Raw genomic sequence first — 17,842 nt, forward strand, 5'->3', positions numbered from 1 at the left:
GTATATTAAAATTCATGTTATTTTAAATATTTTTGTTTATACCCAAAGTTTAAAAATATATGGAAGCTTGGGGCGCCTGGGTGGCTCAGTCGGTTGAGCGTCTGACTTCACCCAGGTCATGATCTCACAGTCCGTGAGTTCGAGCCCCGCGTCGGGCTCTGTGCTGACAGCTCAGAGCCTGGAGCCTGCTTCAGATTCTGTGTCTCCCTCTCTCTCTGACCCTCCCCCGTTCATGCTCTGTCTCTCTCTGTCTCAAAAATAAATAAACATTTAAAAATATATATATATGGAAGCTCATAAATAAAATTTTTAACATTTACTTCTCTTGACCAAGTCCAAATCTAAATAATTTTTAATTAACATTAGTTTATTAAGACTTACTTTGTAGGATGCCACCACTGTGAATGGTAGTGTTTTAAAAAAATTTCTCTAGACCACATCTATATTTGGATAGGATTCCACCAAGAATGATTTGTGAATCTGTTTTACAGGATCCAAATACACTCCTGATTTTTTATTACAAAATTGCTGCCTAAAACTACTTCAGATGGAAATTTCCACAGGATTTAAATAATCAGACTACTATTTAAGAGGTTGTGTTTTGTAAATCAGATGTATTCATAGAAAATGACTGTTCTCCATAGAAAATAACAGTTCCCCAATTTAAAATATTTGAAGACGTCTCCATTTTTAGAACATCCATGATCTCTTTAATTTCTATTTGATAAACACATTTCCTATAGTAGTTGATAACACTCATCAGGTGGTTTGTACATTTCCAGTCTCTTCATTTTCAAGTTCAGGACATATATTCTTATCTCTTGCTAATATTTTACATTAATCAAACATACTTTCAGAGTTACTTACTCTTATTTGTTACAAACAAAAGGATAGACCTTCTCTTAAGCTAGCAATGCAGCATTGTATATCGTCATGGGTTTTTTTATTGTAAACCTTTAACTTTTTCTAAATATCACATACAGATAAAATGCATAAAAATTTGTAATCTCTTACATCAAGATGCTTTCTATTTCAGCATATTTTGTCATTTAATGTTCTTTTAACAGATATCTGTTATTTGTGTGAAGTACTTTGATTGCATTTGACCTTGATGCCCCTTAGGATTCATGTGAGTGTTTTAATGTAGTTTTTAGAACAGGCATAATATTCTACCTGCTCATTGAAGTCACAAAATACATGTATATCCTTTGTCCAATACTAAAACTGGTTATATTGGAATTCCTTGAAAACAGCATTTTTTCACATTAAATTATTTCATGAGGTGAACAAGGAACAAATTTGGCATAATTATTTGGACAAATAATGGCTTGTATACTCTTGTATAGACACCCGCTATATTTGTTCCACTATCATGATCCTGGCTTCCAAGGTTTTTTTGTCAATACTTTTTCCACTTTAAGAATTTTATTAGCTAGCCTATATCCTTTTATCTCTTCAATAAAATAAAATAAAACTTTCGTCTATTGTTAAGACATTCTTAATGCAAACGTATTTAATAATATAACATACTTGGGGTGCCTGGGAGGCTCAGTAGGTTAAGCATCCAACTTTTTTTTTTTAATGTTTATATATTTTTTAGAGAGAGACAGAGAGCACAAGCAGGGGGAGAGGCAGAGAGTGGTGGAGACACAGAATCTGAAGCAGGCTCCAGGCTCCTAGCTGACCCTGGGCAGACCCTGACCTGGGGTTCAAACCTATGAACCATGAGATCATGACCTGAGTGGAGTCAGACACTTACTGACTCTTGATTTCGGCTCAGTTGATGATCTCACAGTTGCTGAGATCGAGCCCCTCATTGGGCTTTGCGCTGACAGTGTAGGGCCTTCTCAGAATGTTCTGTCTCTCTCTCTCCCCCTCCCGTGCACACACACACACTCTGTCTCACTCTCCTAAAATAAATAAATAAGCTTAAAAAAAAAAATCTGGCACACTTGTTCATGATGGCTACATCTGGCATACAAAGAATAAGTTAAAGTATTTCACTCACTTTATTCCCAATAGTGTTTCAAATCTAACATGATTTCCTAGTAACACTATATGTTCCCCTAAAATTCCTATGTTGAAGTCCTAATCTCCAGTACTCTGGAATGCAGTGCAACTGTGTTTGGACTTAGGGCCTTAAAGAGGTAATAGAGGTAATATGAGATCATTATCAGCGGGCCCTAAACATGACTAGTGTCCTTTTAAGAGTTTAGGCCATAGACAACACACAGACCAAGGGATGTCCAGAATAAGGGCATAGTAAGCAAGTGTCCACTTGCAAGTGAAATAGCGAAACTTCAGAAGTAACCAAACTTTCCCACACCTTGATCTTGGACTTTTAGCTTCCAGAAATGTGAGAAAATGTCTACTGTTTAAGCCACTTAATCGGTGATGTTTTATTATGACAGCCCTAGGAAACATACAAGTTGTAAATTTATATTGAATTTTATTAGACAAATAAGGCACAGATTCCCTTTTAGGATAGCTACATCACATATAATAAGTTCAGTTAAATTAAGAAACATAGTAATTGGTTTTTCAACATTTAGTATCTGTTTAACCTGGAAACTAAAACAATGTCTAAAGTATAACTGACAGAAGTCTGGAAGTAAAAGGACATGTTATTGTGACCAGCTGTTTGGTCAAACACTAGTCTAGATCTTTATCTCACATATTAGACTGTCAGACATATAGCCTTCGGCTTACGCAACAAAAAAGAGGTTTATGTTACTAGGCAATGAGAGGGCTATAAATAATAGAACTATCAAAAAGTAGCAAAGGGAGTGTGAGATGTAATGAAGGATAGTGAATATAGCTAGATGATCATCTTTCAAATTTCCAAAGTGTTAAAATCAAGAGACATGTACTTTGTAAGTATATGGTTTACAGTCAGAAAAATTAAAAAGAGACTATGGATAGAGGTTCCTCTAGGAAGGTAACAAGAAGAAAGCAGTAGGGTGGGGAAGAATTATTCATGGTAAGCTCATGTTCCTTAATTTTAAAGCCATATGCATGTATTTTTAACTGGGATGGCAGAGAAAGCAAACTTTGCGTGTGCTTCAAGATCCAGATCTAACGTTGCCTACTGTAGTGCCAGCTTCCTGGTTAAATTAGACAGTCACTCTTCTGTTACGCAAGCACTTGGTTCTGTTATCATACCTCTCCTATTTCACACATCTATTTAAGAATGCCTTGGGGCGCCTGGGTGGCGCAGTCGGTTAAGCGTCCAACTTCAGCCTGGTCACGATCTCACGGTCTGTGAGTTCGAGCCCCACGTCAGGCTCTGGGCTGATGGCTCAGAGCCTGGAGCCTGTTTCCGATTCTGTGTCTCCCTCTCTCTCTGCCCCTCCCCCGTTCATGCTCTGTCTCTCTCTGTCCCAAAAATAAAAAATTAAAAAAACGTTGAAAAAAAAATTTAAAAAAAAAAATGCCTTCCATTACTCCAAATTACTTAAAGTTAAAAGCAGTATTTATCTTTATTTCCATATCAGATCTTTAATAACTGTTGAATCGATGAAAAATATGAATTACTTTGAATAAAGGCTTTGGGAAGCTACCAGATCAGGATTTGATTCCCAGGCTTTTCACTTAGCATCAGTGAAATCTCATGGGACCTCAGGTGTCTTACCTAACCTTTATGACCTCCAGCTTGTTAGTTAAAAATTGTGAGTTTAGTGGCACCTGGGTGGCTCAGTTGGTTAAGCATCCAACTTCACCTAGGTCATGATCTCATGATTCGTGAGTCTGAGCCCCGCATTGGGCTCTGTGCTGACAGTTCGGAGCCTGGAGCCTGCTTTGGATTCTGTGTCTCCCTCTTCCTCTCTGCCCCTCCCCCCGCCTAAAAAAAAAAACAAAACATTAAAACAAAAAAAAATTTTTTAAAGTTGTGAGTTTGAAATACCAGACTGTAACATCCCAACAGTTGGGCATACTAAAACACCCAACTCTTTGGTGCCATAGTGAACATGTTAATGCTAAACTAAGTAGGTTAATAAAAATTACTGAAAACAGTTCCCTGTCTCTAATGTTATCCTTTATTTGTTTCCAAGACCACAGTGGGATTGGTAAGTAGGCACCAACACATAACAGATTCCTTAATGGTTGATTTCATGCTCACTGCAGAAAATGCTCAAAAGCAATGTGGAACATCTTGTTATGCTATATAGCAAAGGAAGATACCAAAGACAAGTTTTTCTGTATCTGTGTTTTATTTCACATGAAACAAATTTTAAAAACTCAAGAGAACAAGAGACTTCCACTCCCAGTTAAGATGGAGTAGCATCTGGTAGATCAACTTTCATGTCAAATGTAACAATGAAAACTGGATAAAATCTCCTAAAAATCTGTTTTAAGGCATCAAAGGACTGCTGAAACAAAAAAGACTTGAGCATGAAGATCCCAGGGAAGAATGATTCTCAAGTCAAAAGTCCATAGCCTCTTTTATCCTTAGATCATGTTCTGATTGTAGGCATGGGGCAAAGATTGAGAACACAGATAAACGACCCAAGTAATGGGCAGGTGCTAACAGGCAGAGAAACCATCCGAGGTCTTGTCAGTGTTAAGGGGTATTGAAAGGCAAACCTAGACTGTAATTTGTTGGAATATTGAATGGAAGGGAGAGATGAAGAGTTTAGTCAACCACTCAGCCTGTTAACTCAGTAAGACATTTTCTGAATTCTGAAGGTGTGCAGAATGGAAAGTTAAGAAGCAAAAAAGCCTCTAAAAAGAAAAAAATTTGCAGCAATATCTAGATACTAAAGATACAAGGATTGAGCTTCAAAACTGCCAGAGGGACAGATCCAGTGAACACTCTGGGCTCTCAATTGGAAAACCCCTGGAAGACTAATATATGAGGGGAAAATGAAGGTAAATCAGAGGTAAACAAAAATGCAAATTAGCCTTAATCAAGTTGGCTCAGACTCGGATTAGATTAAGATGATCAATTCCCACTCTGCCTAGAAAAAGGAAAACAATGAATCCATTATGTAGCAGGTTGTCACCATCCAGAGCCTCTATAATTTGTCTAGCATCCAGTCAAAATTATCAGTCATACCAACAGAATGGACTAAATGATAAGAAACCAAGAGGAGGAAAAGGATCCACAGAAAATTTATATCATGGAATTAACAGAGAAGAATTTTAAGTAAGTGATTCATTAGTCCAAAAAAAAATGAGTAAAACAAAAGACAAATTCCCCAGAGAATTAGAATCTATTAAAAGTAATTGAATGGATACACATTCTAGAACGAAAAAATGTTAAGAACTAAAATTAACTAAACAGATGAGGTTAGCCGAAGAGATAAATGAATTGGAAGACAGGTCAACAGAAAATATTTACTCTGAAACACAAGTGGGAAAAGGATGGGAGGTATGAAAGCTTAAACTGAAAAGTTCTATCATTCAGATTATTGGAATCCCAGAGGAAACACACACACACACACACACACACACACACACACACACACACACAAATGAGACAGAAATAATTCTTGAATAACTGAGAAATTTCCAAAACTAAAGATGACCCACAAATTCAAGAAACTCTGTAAACTCTAAGCCAGAAAATAACAAAAAGAAATCACACTAGGCAAGTCATAGTAAAACTACTGAAAACCATAACAAAGAAAACTCTTTAAAAGCAGGTGGGAGGGGATGAGGAAGAAATTACCTTCAAAGGAGCATCAAAAGGACAAGACAGCTGAATTTTCAACAGAAATGGTGTAAGCATGCCTATAATGGAATCACATCTTTAAGCTGTTTAAAGAAAAACATGTAAATGAATTTAACAGAAAACAGAATAAACTGGAGAACAGTTGTAAAATTTACCCCCAAATACAGCATAGTTTTAAAAATATATGAAAGCAGGTTAAGAACTAAAAAAAAGTATGGTATAATCTAATTTACTTTTAATCCAAGTTCCAGAAAGGAACGTAAAAAATATTGAAAGAGAAAATGGTTTAATAACTTTCTAAAACTGGTTGAAGGTAATATTGTACACATTCAAGCATTCAAGAAGCCCAAAGAATGTCAAACAGTGGAAAAAAACACACCTAGCATGACAATAATTTTTCTGTTCTCAGCACTGAGGGAATCTTTTTTTTTTTTAAGTAGGCTCCATGCCCAGCATGGAGCCCAACGTGAAGCTTGAACTCATGACCTGACGACAGATCAAGACCTGAGCTGAGATCAAGAGCTAGACGTTCAACCAAATGAGCCACCCAGGTGCCCCTCTAAGTGAATCTTTCTATACTCTGCTGTTATATTGGAGTTGCAACTCCGTAAATTCCATTTCCCATATTCCCTTACCAGCTGGCATCCTGTTAGGATCTGCCAATGGAAGGTACTAGAAGATTAAATGGCACTAGATAAGTAGCAATTGCCCAAACCCAGCAATTTTTTTTTTGCATGAGAGACAGTTTTATATATTAAGCCACTGAGACTGAGAGGTTATATTATTACTGTAGGCAGCATAAGCCTATTCTATCCTAACAAAATATAAAAAAGAATCTTTTTAAGAAGACCCTTGCACCAACAAAAATAAAATGTAAGTATGTGAGAGGCATAAATGTAAAAGACAAGGCTATAAAAGATTTTGGAAAAGAATACAGGAAGTACCTTCATCATTTTGGGGAACAAAAGAACTTCTCAAACAAGATATAAACAGCACAAATCAAAAAGTAAAAGCTTGATAAATGTGGTGTAAAAATTGAGAACTTCTCTTCATCAGAAGACAAAACTAAGAGTGAAACGACAAACTAGAAAAAGGAAGATATTTTGCAAAATGTATAAGCATCAAAGAACTTATGTCTATAATATACTAAAAATTCCAGTGAATCAGTAAGAAAAAGACTTGAAAAAACATAAACATGAGGACTAACAAGAAAGTGTTCAATATCATTAATGATGCTAAAATAGACAATACTATGCATGTAACAAGTTACCTAAAATGCACAAGTAGGACATTACCAGGTATCGGAGAAGGCTGGGATAACAAGAACTCTCATTCACTCCTAATGAGAATGTGCATAACCACTCTGGAATACATTATATGGTAAAGTTGAAGACTAACTAGTAAGATTCCATACTTCAACTGCTAGATACATATTCTGCATGCACAAATGTGTTTATGTGTACCAGGAATCATGTATAAATATGCAAATGGCAGTATTATTCGTAGTATACAAAGTGAAACCTTCTCAAATATCTATCAACAGTATATTGGCTATATTATGTACTGTCTGTTCTACAATATACATTAAAAAACTGAGCCAACTCTACATATTAAAACAAACTACAGCTACACAACAGCATGAATACTAAAAACAACTGTCAAACAAAAGAAGGCAAAAGCCCCAAAAATACATGGATTCCGTTTACAAAAAGTACAAAATCAGGGGAAAAAAATAACTACTTATTTAGGGATGTAGACATAGGTAGTAAAATTACAAAGACAAGCAAAGGAATAAGTACCATAAACCATGAGACAATGGTTACCACAAAGGTACTGAAAGCAGGACAGGAGATTTGATCCAGAACAGGCTCACAAGGGGCTCCTGAGGTGCAGATTTGAAAATGATCTCTTCTCTAACCCAGGTGGTGGTCAGCTGGGTGCTCACACTCACCTTCATATTTTTTAAACTGTATATCTGTGTTTTGTGAACAATTCTGTGTATGTATCTCAAAATTTTTAAATAAGAAATTTCAATTTATAACAGCCAGTCATGAACACACATGATTTCTCTGTTCTCTGGGAGTCAAGGAGAGACTATGTTCCCTCACTTTCCAAAAAGGATACTGAAGCTTGGAAATGTAAGTGTTGAAACCATATCTAGAATCCGTGGTCAAGGTTTTGCCATTCAAGTATACACTACCCAGATTCCACCTACACAGAGGAGATGCGCAGGAAATAGTGAACTTGGTATAAGCTCACCCACCTTAAAAAATACTCAGAATAAGGCTCTTTAAGGCTTCTGGCAGGGACATTTTATTTTTTGGTTAAAGCCACATTGATAGAAATGCCATAAAAACAAATATGTAAACAAGGTATCAAAACTTTGGTTCACTAAAACACCTCACACCTAAAACATCTGAGGTACAAAGGCACCTTGCTAGGTGCTAGACAGCCTGACTCTGCTGTAGCCACTCTGACTCAAACTCTGTGGCCAGAGGTGGCACAGGCCAACCAGAAAGGTTGGGACCCAGGTCACCCAGAACCCTCCTCAGTCGGCTCTCCCTTTGGTCCAGACAAACATTCACTCCAACTAAGATCCAAGTGACAAGGCCTGGAACATACAAAGGTGTCTGTCATGTTGAACTTGAGGATGACATAGGCTGTGGGGCCAGGAAGGAGAAGGGCAGAAAACGAAGTCAGTCAACTTCTGTTGATCCACACGGCCTCAAGAATTCCTGTCCTCGTTCATGGAACCACTTATTGGAGACTGTGAACAGAAATAAAGTTATGTTAACAATCCTGTTGATTAGTTTAACATCCAAAATTAATGACTCCTTCATGATGACTCCAGGACTGGGGCCTGATAATCAAACATGAGTAAGACATGCTGTCATACTCGAGTTGTTCATGAGCTGGTAAGGAAGACCTATATGAAAAGATTAATTGTACAAATGTCTGCCAGTGATAAAAGATGGGTATGTGTATGCTGCCATGGAAACTGAGCCAAAGGCTATCCATCTAACCATGTGAGGGAAGAGGAGACCCAGGGCTGGGACATGAAGCTGAACAGGAGTTATCCAGGGCAGATGATGGACATAGCAGATGACTCCTATATCAAAGGGTCCAAGAAGGGGGAACAGGACAAGAAAAACATCAAGGCACGAACCACCTTGGTGTCAAGGACCCCAAGCAGCTTGGTATTACCGGGATGGAACTGAGATACAGAAGCTAAGGATGAGGAAGACCATCAGGACTATGGGTGCCTGGACATCAACCTCAGGACCTGGGGGCCAGCAGATCCAATCTGTGTGCTGTGGGTAGCAGAGTAGCAGAGCTGGTGCTAACACTGCCTGTCACCTAGAGCTGTGTCCCAACTGCACCTAAAGCTGTGTCCTTAACACATACTACTGAAGTCAGAGAGCTTTTGAATTAAAGTACAAGATACACTTAGTTGAAAAAAAGCAAATTGCCTATAAAGCTTAGAGTGATAAACAGCAATCTCCTACCCATCCCCTCTCTGCCAAACTCCACTTCTAGAGGACATTCAATTCCTTTAGTTGTTTCTTCTGATATTCTACCACTTATTTCTAAGTAGCATGCTTATAGTGCTATCTCTTGTCTTTCAATTTTGGAATTCTTTCATTCTATCCCTAAAACATATATTTAGGGTCTTTTATCTTCCCAATAAAGTCACAAGTTTTAACTAAATTAATATTCAGTGCCTACATTATGTCATATAAGTGTCACTTACACCTGAGCCACCTAGCAGTATATGCTGACATTTGTTGCACATTTTCTTTGCTCTTTTAGTCAGCAATTGCCCCATTTATTTTCTAATTGCTTAATTTTCTGCGAACTTACCACTAATATCCCCAACTTCTCCAGGACAATATAAACTCACGTCTTTGCAATCACTTCCTGTCATCCTCACTCAAGCCTCTCCCTGGCTCACCACAACTATTTCCAGAACAAAGCTCAAAGCTCAAGCTTTAGCCTGTGGTCCCAGCCTTGAGCCTCATCTCCTGGCCCCTGTGCCACAGGCCTCCCCTTATGCAAATGACAAAGGTGGCTGGTCCCCACACCTATGATGGTGGTTTTAGCCTTGCTTGCTTAGGACACTCCTTCCCCTCTGTGATTCCAGTTCTCCCCCACTGCTCCCTCACCCCTTGCCAGAGTCCATTCCTCTGGGGAGCCATCCTGGACCTACTATGCTTGTGCAGTTATTCTTCCTTGTGGCTTCTTCAGTTCTCTGGGCATCTCTGAGAGTATTCCCAACCACCTGTCCTGACACATAACCAGCATTGTGGTTAGTTACATGGCTGGATGAGACAACCACTTAGCAGGGGGGAAAAAAAAACTCAAAAAGGAAGATAGCCTTGGCGTTGTAAAAATATGGCAGCAGGTATCTCCCAACTCAGAGTCTAAGGCTGACCATAAGAGCCCAGGCTGAGGCCACCAAGCCACTCACCCCACTTGCAGCCCACAAGCACGGGACAGGCAGCATGTCTCGTACGATAGTCACCTTCCCCACTCCGCAGGAGGTTGTACCAGAATACAGCTGTGCCCTAGGAAAAGGAGACAGCCTGTCACACAACACCCACAGATACTGGGCTCAGTGACTTGACCCCAAATACCATAGACCCTCTCTGAGCAAAAACACCCTCACTTTCCTGCATACAAAGGGACAGGGCTCTGAGATTCCAGCAACAGGCAAGCACCCCAGAAAGCATCCACCCTTCACGAGGGGGTGGATGCTTGATAACCCACCTTCCCCCAAAGGGACTTCCCTCCCTATCCATATCCCCAGATGGAAGCTGGGGCCCCAAGGTCAGAGTTCAGGCAGGAAGGGGCTAAGACCCCTCAGAGTAAGAGTCAAGCAGGCCAGGGAATGGAACTCAGAGGAGAAAGGAATAAGGTCTGAGCCGTGCTTCAACCTGTGACCCACAAGGACTAGAACTCACCTTCTTAGGCCAAATGGCAGCCCCCAGATCAGGAAAAACAGTGGCACCGCCAGCTTCCACATCACTCATCTGAGAACAGAAGGCATAGAGCTTGGCCTTTATACCCAAAGCTGTCAGAGCAACTGAGTCACAAAGGACACAAGCATGCAGATTACCCTTCTCTGAGCAGGAGTGGCACTGCCTGAAGGCTCTGCTCTACAGCCAGTCAGCCACCCAAGAAAGGATCTCCCCATGCACTACCCCTCTCTAAACCCTGCTTTAACCTGTGTGGTTCATCAGGACAGCTCCATGCCAAGGGCTCTTGAGAGCTGTAGCCCTGCAGGAGACCCACATCCTGGCCATCCTCAGATGGGAACAATCCCAGTCTGGACACGGAAAATGCCTGACTGACCTCCCCCACCTCCCACCCTTGTATCCCCTCCCAGCCTGGGCCATTCCTAAGGCACTTGTGCCCAGTGATCTGCCCTGACCCGGAGCTCCTTGCTGCTTCCAATACCATTGGTGGCCCCCACCGTGGGCTCTGTTTCTCTGGTTCTAGCAACACCTTCATCTTCCCAGAATGGCAGCCCTAAGGGCCAGCTAGGTGAGCAGGCAGAGTAAAGCTCTGTGGGCCCTGCTTTCTCCCAGTGACACCTCAAACTAAATGGACCACAGGCTCCACGGTGGGGAGACTACACTTGGGCCCGCAAAGCATGCCTCAACTCATGCCCAAGGCACCACCTCTCTTTCATCTGGCTGGCTTCCTCCAAGTTTTTTTGTCTATAATGTATTAACAGGTGGAGTAAAAAAAAAATATTTCCACAGGATGCATGCCAGACAGACTAAAGAGCACTCAACAGACATACGGTATACGAATAAGATGAAAACCTTTGATGGCTTCCCATAGTGCTGGGGATCAAATCCAGGCTCTTTTCTAGAACCCAAAGGCCCTGTCAGTCTCAGAAGCCATTCTCTCTCTCTAGCAACTCTCACCTCATGCACTGCCTCTGAGTCACAACAGCCTTCTTCCATTTTCCAACATCCCCAGCTCCTTTCCTCTTCCAGGTCTCCACACATTCACTCCTCTGCCAGGAAGCATGTTTCACCAACTAATTTCCACTCAACCTTCAAGTCTCCACAGACACATTACTCCCCAGTGAGGCTGTCTCTGAACCTCAGCTTTTTTAAGGCACTTATCACCATGGTAACTAAATAATTACTTCTACGTTTAAAGCAAGTCTCTCATATTAGACCATAAGCCCCACCAGAGGCCACACGTGTCTTGCTCACCAGCATGTTCATGGCCATCCCCGGGACATAATAAACATACACAAACACTTAAATGAAATACCAAAGGAAAAGATGGACCTCGGTTTCTGTGTCTAAGTTACTTGACAGTCTGTATGCCTCTTTAAAGTGGGCCAAGCATAGGGGAAAGCAAACTGTTCCTCACGTGACAGGTAAACCCAATGGCATGTGGCTGGAGCACAGGCAGCAGGTGGGAGGCAGGCCACTGAGTTCTGGGTAAACAAAGGCAGCTTTCATTTAAAAGCGCCTCATGGCAGGCTCCCCACTCTGCCACCAAGGAAAGAACACTCCAGGGCACTCACCTCAAAAGTTCTGACTAGCAGTGGGCCCATTAAAAAGGGTCAAGGACGTGAAAGTCATAGGTGTGGCTAAGCACACAGATGGGAACAAAGGTAAACTCTCTACTCCAGCCAAGAAGAGAGCTGAGGGCCAGAAGGGCTCAGCCATTAAGCAACAGCTGGTGATATCAGGCCTCACAGAAATGAATGTAAGATAGCACTCTGGACCCAGTTTCCCCTAAAGACCCATAAGCTGCATGCATCATACTCACGTAGTTTAAGAACGTGGCCACACGGTTTCCCGTCCCTAAACGCTTGAAAGCATCTTGCTCATTTTTCTATAAAATTAAGTGAGAATGAACAGGTGGACCTGGCCCGAATACTTACATAGTTAAGAAACGTCGCTAACCTATTCCCCTCCGTTTTGAGGCCGCTGTCAAAAGGTCGCTGCAACAAACAACAACTTTCACACACGTTTGCAGATGATTCCACCCCCCACTCACAGGACCGGGGCCAAAAGGATCAAGGAAGGGCACTCAGCATGTATTCCATATATCAGCCTGGACCATGGATCATTACTGCAAAGGAAACCCTGACTGGGGCACAGGGGAAGGGGGGCAGGAACAGCTTTCACTAAGACCTAGTGAGGTTCTATGCTTTACAATCATGGTAAAGTGACAGTTGGGGCAGGGGGAATACTCCCCACATCACAGGGAAACAGCCAGGCTGCACTGGGCTCCACAGGTCCCATGCTTCCAGATTTGGACTTCTCCAGTAACAAACAGGTGGTCCTGGTAAGGCAGGGGGGCCTGATGTAGAGGTTGAAGTGCTCCTAGAAGCTCCAGCTTTCTCTCACCAGCTGGAGCAGGGCCTCTGAAAGCACCCGTGGTCTGGGCCTTACCCTAGAGAAGTCAAAGTGTGGCTCGTATTGTCCTCCCATTCCATAATTAGCAACCTGGTGGGAAAGAACAACGTTGGACCTTGTCAGCAGCATGAACGGTCCTGGAGCAGGCCCTCTCCCCAGAGATATTATCTCCCCCTAACAACTAAAACAACCTGAACCTCCAAGTGCAGCCTCTCTAACTATACCCTGCCAGCACTGGCAGAAAAAAAACTAAATGTGTCCACAGCTGTGTCCAACGGTCAGGCTGCAGCACAAATGTGCTTTCCCAACACAACAGGATAGGCCACTGGGAAGAAGCTCTGGGCTTCAGGGACACTCAGATGTCAGCAGACAGAGCTTTCCTTGAGGTAGGCTCTGGCCTGGGCCCTACTTGATTGTGAGATAAGAAGAAGGTAATCCAGAGGAAAGCCAACAAGAAACTCAAGACAGGGACTTTCTTTTTAGGCTAGTTTGGGAGTGACTCGGTGCCTGACACTGCTCCTGCCCCCACTGTGTCACTGTGTACCAGTTGCTGTTCCTAGTCAAAGTGAGCAGGGCAAACGTACCTGACTCCCCTCTCTCAGCAGTTCCCTGTACAGAGTAGCTCTGTATCCAAGTGAAACAGCGGGACATGGGCAGCCAGCTGCAGTGTGGCCAATGACCGCTGCTCTACCATGGTGGCCCCTGTGGTAGTCTGCACCTGGACTAGGACCTGAGCCATCTTAGCTGCAGCAACTACCAGATGTCATTATAGCAAAACCTTGGAATGCAAATAACTTCTTCTGCAAGTGTTCCACAAGACGAGCAAACGTTTCTAATAAATTTCAACTTGATAACAAGTGATGTCTTGCGATATGAGCAGTACGTGACACCCAATAATACATAATCACAAGTGAGCCAATGGTTCTTGAAATTCGCTTTGATATACAAACGCTTTGGATTACAAGCATGTTTCCAGAATGAATTATGCTCACGAACCAAGGTTTTACTGTAATTAGATTATGAACTGTAAATACCTGACTGAACAGTTTATCACCACAATGTAAGTCCTAAGTCACAAACGTTTATTTTAGCCACAGTAGCCAGATTGATAGACAAAGTTCAAGAAGAAGCATATAATTTGTTATGGAAGCTGACAGATCAAGTGGTACCGCCAATATCTATCTGGGAGCATTTGGCTACTGTCTCTTACTGAAACCCTAAAAACCTCTAGGGCACAGCTATTAGTCTTTAGGAAGCTGGCATTCTCTGCATATCCTTTTTGGTGATTCCAAGAGTCAGATGTGAGATACTCCAAGATTGTCAATAATAGAGACCTACAGACATGCGGGAGAGAAGAGGTACTTTTCAAGAGAGGAAATCCTCCTACTGGAAAAGAAAATATATATCAAATGTGAGGAAGGGCAGAATTTGGACAGCATGATTTTCAGTGTCCAAAGAAATAAAATTTGATAAACAATCAGGGGATGAAAATACGCTGTCATACGCTACCTCGGCCTGCAAGATTCCTGTACCAGAAATACCGGGAAATCCTGTCAACAGTGCAAGGAGGCCTGGTTCAGCCAGTGGCCCAAAGGCTGAAAGTGCATGTAAGGAGGGAAGTGCTACAGTTGTTGATAAAATATTACAAACACTTTCTTTGGGTCCAGTTTAGCTGGGAACTTGAAAGAAAATTTTAAATATGACTGTGACTACTGTAGCTATGCACTCTGCAAAATTTGATCACTGCTTGCTGTTGGAACTGCAGTGTATGACTGCATTTTCCAATACTCCCCTTTGCTGGGAGCAAACAGGGAGCATACAGGATGGCTTAAGCTTGCAGCTGGATAGGTAGGATGGAGTGAAAGAAGCTGCATTATTTTAACGGACTCATCTTTTTACAGTTCAATCATGGTGCTGATGCTATGGTGTCTACACAACTTAATACTATCCCCAAAGAGCAAGTGTCATGGGAGCTTCTGGATTTGCAATCAAATTCACCATCTGGGCAAACTCCAGGCCCAGACTCACAACTTTAATAACTAGCAACCGTACATCAAAACTGATTCTTGGGGTGTCTAGGTGGCTCAGTCAATTGAGCGTCTGACTCTTGATTTCAGGTCAGGTCATGATCTCACTGTCTTGAGACTGAACCCCACATTGGGCTCTGTGCTGGGTGTGGAGGCTGGTTGAGATTCTCTCTCTCTTGCTCTCCCTCTGCCCCTCCTCTGCTCGTGCATGCACTATCTCTATAAAACAAACAAAAACTGATTCCTGTGAGGAGGTATTCATTTTAACCTTTAGATGTGTTGTTACAAAAGTATTAAGAGTCAGTCATTTGAAAGACATGGGTATTTATGATATTTAGGTCAGAGTGAAGACACACACAAAAATGGTCAGAAATTACTTTTCTAGTAAGGCTGAGACATCAAGTCATAAGTGTCTTCAATCCTGCCATTGTAGCATCTCTTCCACTATCAGACAAGCCTTCGTCTAATTCATAAGAAAGCCTCAATTGCCCTTTCTCCTCCAAAAGATCTACAGCAAACATCGACTACAAGTGACAGAGTATCAACAGGGAGCATAAGCATCAGCTCCTTTCCAGAAGCCCGTAATATTCTGAAGGACCAGGGACTAGAGACTTTTGCTGGTGCCGAGGCTCTAATGACACTTTAAATGGTCCGTGTGGAATGAGCACTTAGAAGCAAGTGCTGAAACCCAAGCTGCTGTCCCCCAGACCATGTAGGGTCAAAGTTTTCAACACTGCTGGCTGGCAAAGGAAATGCCAAGACAGCTCCTAGAAGAAGGCAAACAAAAACGGGGCCTCAGCCCCCGGGCAGCTGTGGTCTGGGTCTTCCAGAAGAGTCCCAACATCAAGAGTCCCTCCATAGGGAGTCCTGGCATTCAGATCCCAGTCATCAATTGAGCTACAACATGATGACAGGCCTGATGAGATGGAGCCAGGGTTGTGGCAGATAAGCTAGTCCAAGTACGAAGCTTCTGCCTTTTAGATTTCATGTGAGATAAGGTAGAGAGGGTGTAGCGGGGAAGCCAGCCAGGAGGGCACCATGAGCAGAGTCCCACCCACTCTTCTCAGCCCATTGGTTTAAAGCATGCAATCAGCCAATCAAGCAGAATGTCATCCTCGATGGGGGCAGTGAGAGTCCTAACACTGGCTCCAACAGTGGCAGATGTCTTAACGACAACAAATCTGCTCCACGAAGATATGGGTCACAACAAAGCCAACAGGGATGCACCAAGTGCACTGAAAGTCCCTACCACTCTTAAAAAGGTGGAAGTAGGAGAAGTGATCAAAATCCTCCACCGATGTGCTTGTTTACAGAACTACATTAAAATTAAATTAAGCTTACAAACTCAACACTAGCTTGGGCTGAACTAAAGATTATATAAAACTTTCACAAGAATGAAAGGTAATCAGCAAGTTTTCAAAAACTGGTGGTGGGGTGGGGTTGGGGGAGGCGCCTGGGTGGCTCAGCTGGTTAAGCATCCAACTGATCATAATCTCACAGATCATGGGTTTGAGACCCACGTCGTGCTCTGTGCTGACAGCTCACAGCCTGGAGTCTGCTTCAGATTCTGTGTCTCCCTCTCTCTGCCCCTCTCCTGTCTGTGTGTGTGCTCTTTCTCAAAAATAAATAAAAATAAAAAATAAAATAGACTAGAGTAGACTAAAATAAAATAAAATAAAATAAAATAAAATAAAATAAAATAAAATAAAACAAAATTAGTGGATTTCAAACAGATCCATAAAGAAGACTTTCAAAATTGGTTTTCTGATTGGTGTCACAGCTATAGGAAAAAAAAAAAAAAATCAGTGATTTGCTTGAGTGTATCCTGCAAAAGTTCAGAGAACCTTTTCCAAATGATCTTCAATATTCTAATGAAATCTGTTGTTGATCAGATCCAAATGCTAAGCATCAAGATGAAAGGAGCAATCCTGAAATACAGAGAAACTCTAGCCATAAAGACAGACCCAGGGGACTCTTAAAAAATGCCAACAGGTCATCACTTTACAATAGTACCCAGAAGTTCCAATGTTCAGAAGGGAGGATGGCCAGAACTGATTGGAATTCAATATGACTACAGAGAATACATTAATTAGGAGCTTTACTCAGCTTTCATGTGTCTTTACAATCACCTTGGAAATAAAGGCAGGAAGCCAGGGTTCCACAGGGGGTACTTTGAAAAAAGCACTCCACTCTCACCAGCCTCTCCAGGCCTCTCACTTTTCCTACCAATGTATCTCAGGACACGTCACCTCCAAGTGCATGTGAATCATGTGCATCAGAACCAAGACCTTTGAAGGTATTTACAGCTCTCTTAGAAGTGTCCTTAAAACAACTCAGGATTTCAGCTTCCAAAGTCAAGAAGACACAACGGGCCTGCCATGCCCACCACTGATCCCTAGCTCCTACTACGATACTTGGATACAGAGAAGATAATCAACATTTGTTGAATGCTAACTGTTGGAATGACAGTAGGCATGCTTAATTCTTGCTTCCCTGTGTAAGGTCATTTCATATTCATATCGTTGTGCAGTCATACAGTTCATTGGGCAATCCTCCCTAAGCCTGGTCATGGGCACCCTGGGAGACCATGTAGCCAGAAATACACACTTCCCAACCACAGGGTCACAGGGACCAGCCATACCTGAAGCAATTCTGCAGTCTTTACTGTTAGCCCTGTGATGTGCTGCATCCGACGATTCACTCGAGCCACAACAGGGTCATCATCCTCCTCCAGCCATGAGCTAAGTCAA

The 17,842-nt window shown here is 41.9% G+C and overlaps 1 protein-coding gene across 11 annotated transcripts in view; it reads right to left on the minus strand.

Moving 5' to 3' along the window:
* Positions 1-7,963: 7,963 nt before the first annotated feature.
* P4HA2 (prolyl 4-hydroxylase subunit alpha 2) overlaps positions 7,964-17,842 on the minus strand; it is a 34,357-nt gene continuing 24,478 nt past the window's right edge. For 4 of the 11 annotated variants that reach the window (XM_023254961.2, XM_023254950.2, XM_045058701.1 and 1 more), the window contains exons 11-16: positions 17,734-17,833; positions 13,102-13,155; positions 12,473-12,538; positions 10,636-10,704; positions 10,143-10,239; positions 7,964-8,441 (exon numbers count right to left, since the gene is read on the minus strand). In XM_023254961.2, the coding sequence (XP_023110729.1) occupies positions 8,371-8,441; positions 10,143-10,239; positions 10,636-10,704; positions 12,473-12,538; positions 13,102-13,155; positions 17,734-17,833 (457 nt within the window). In that variant the 3' untranslated portion in view covers positions 7,964-8,370. Of the gene's footprint in view, positions 8,442-10,142; positions 10,240-10,635; positions 10,705-11,607; positions 11,700-12,472; positions 12,539-12,587; positions 12,992-13,101; positions 13,156-17,733; positions 17,834-17,842 lie in introns of those variants that run through there. The other 7 variants (XM_019831794.3, XM_023254962.2, XM_045058707.1 and 4 more) reach the window with 7 other exon arrangements.

Source organism: Felis catus, chromosome A1 (assembly GCF_018350175.1).
Source record: "Felis catus isolate Fca126 chromosome A1, F.catus_Fca126_mat1.0, whole genome shotgun sequence".
Taxonomy (NCBI): domain Eukaryota; kingdom Metazoa; phylum Chordata; class Mammalia; order Carnivora; family Felidae; genus Felis; species Felis catus.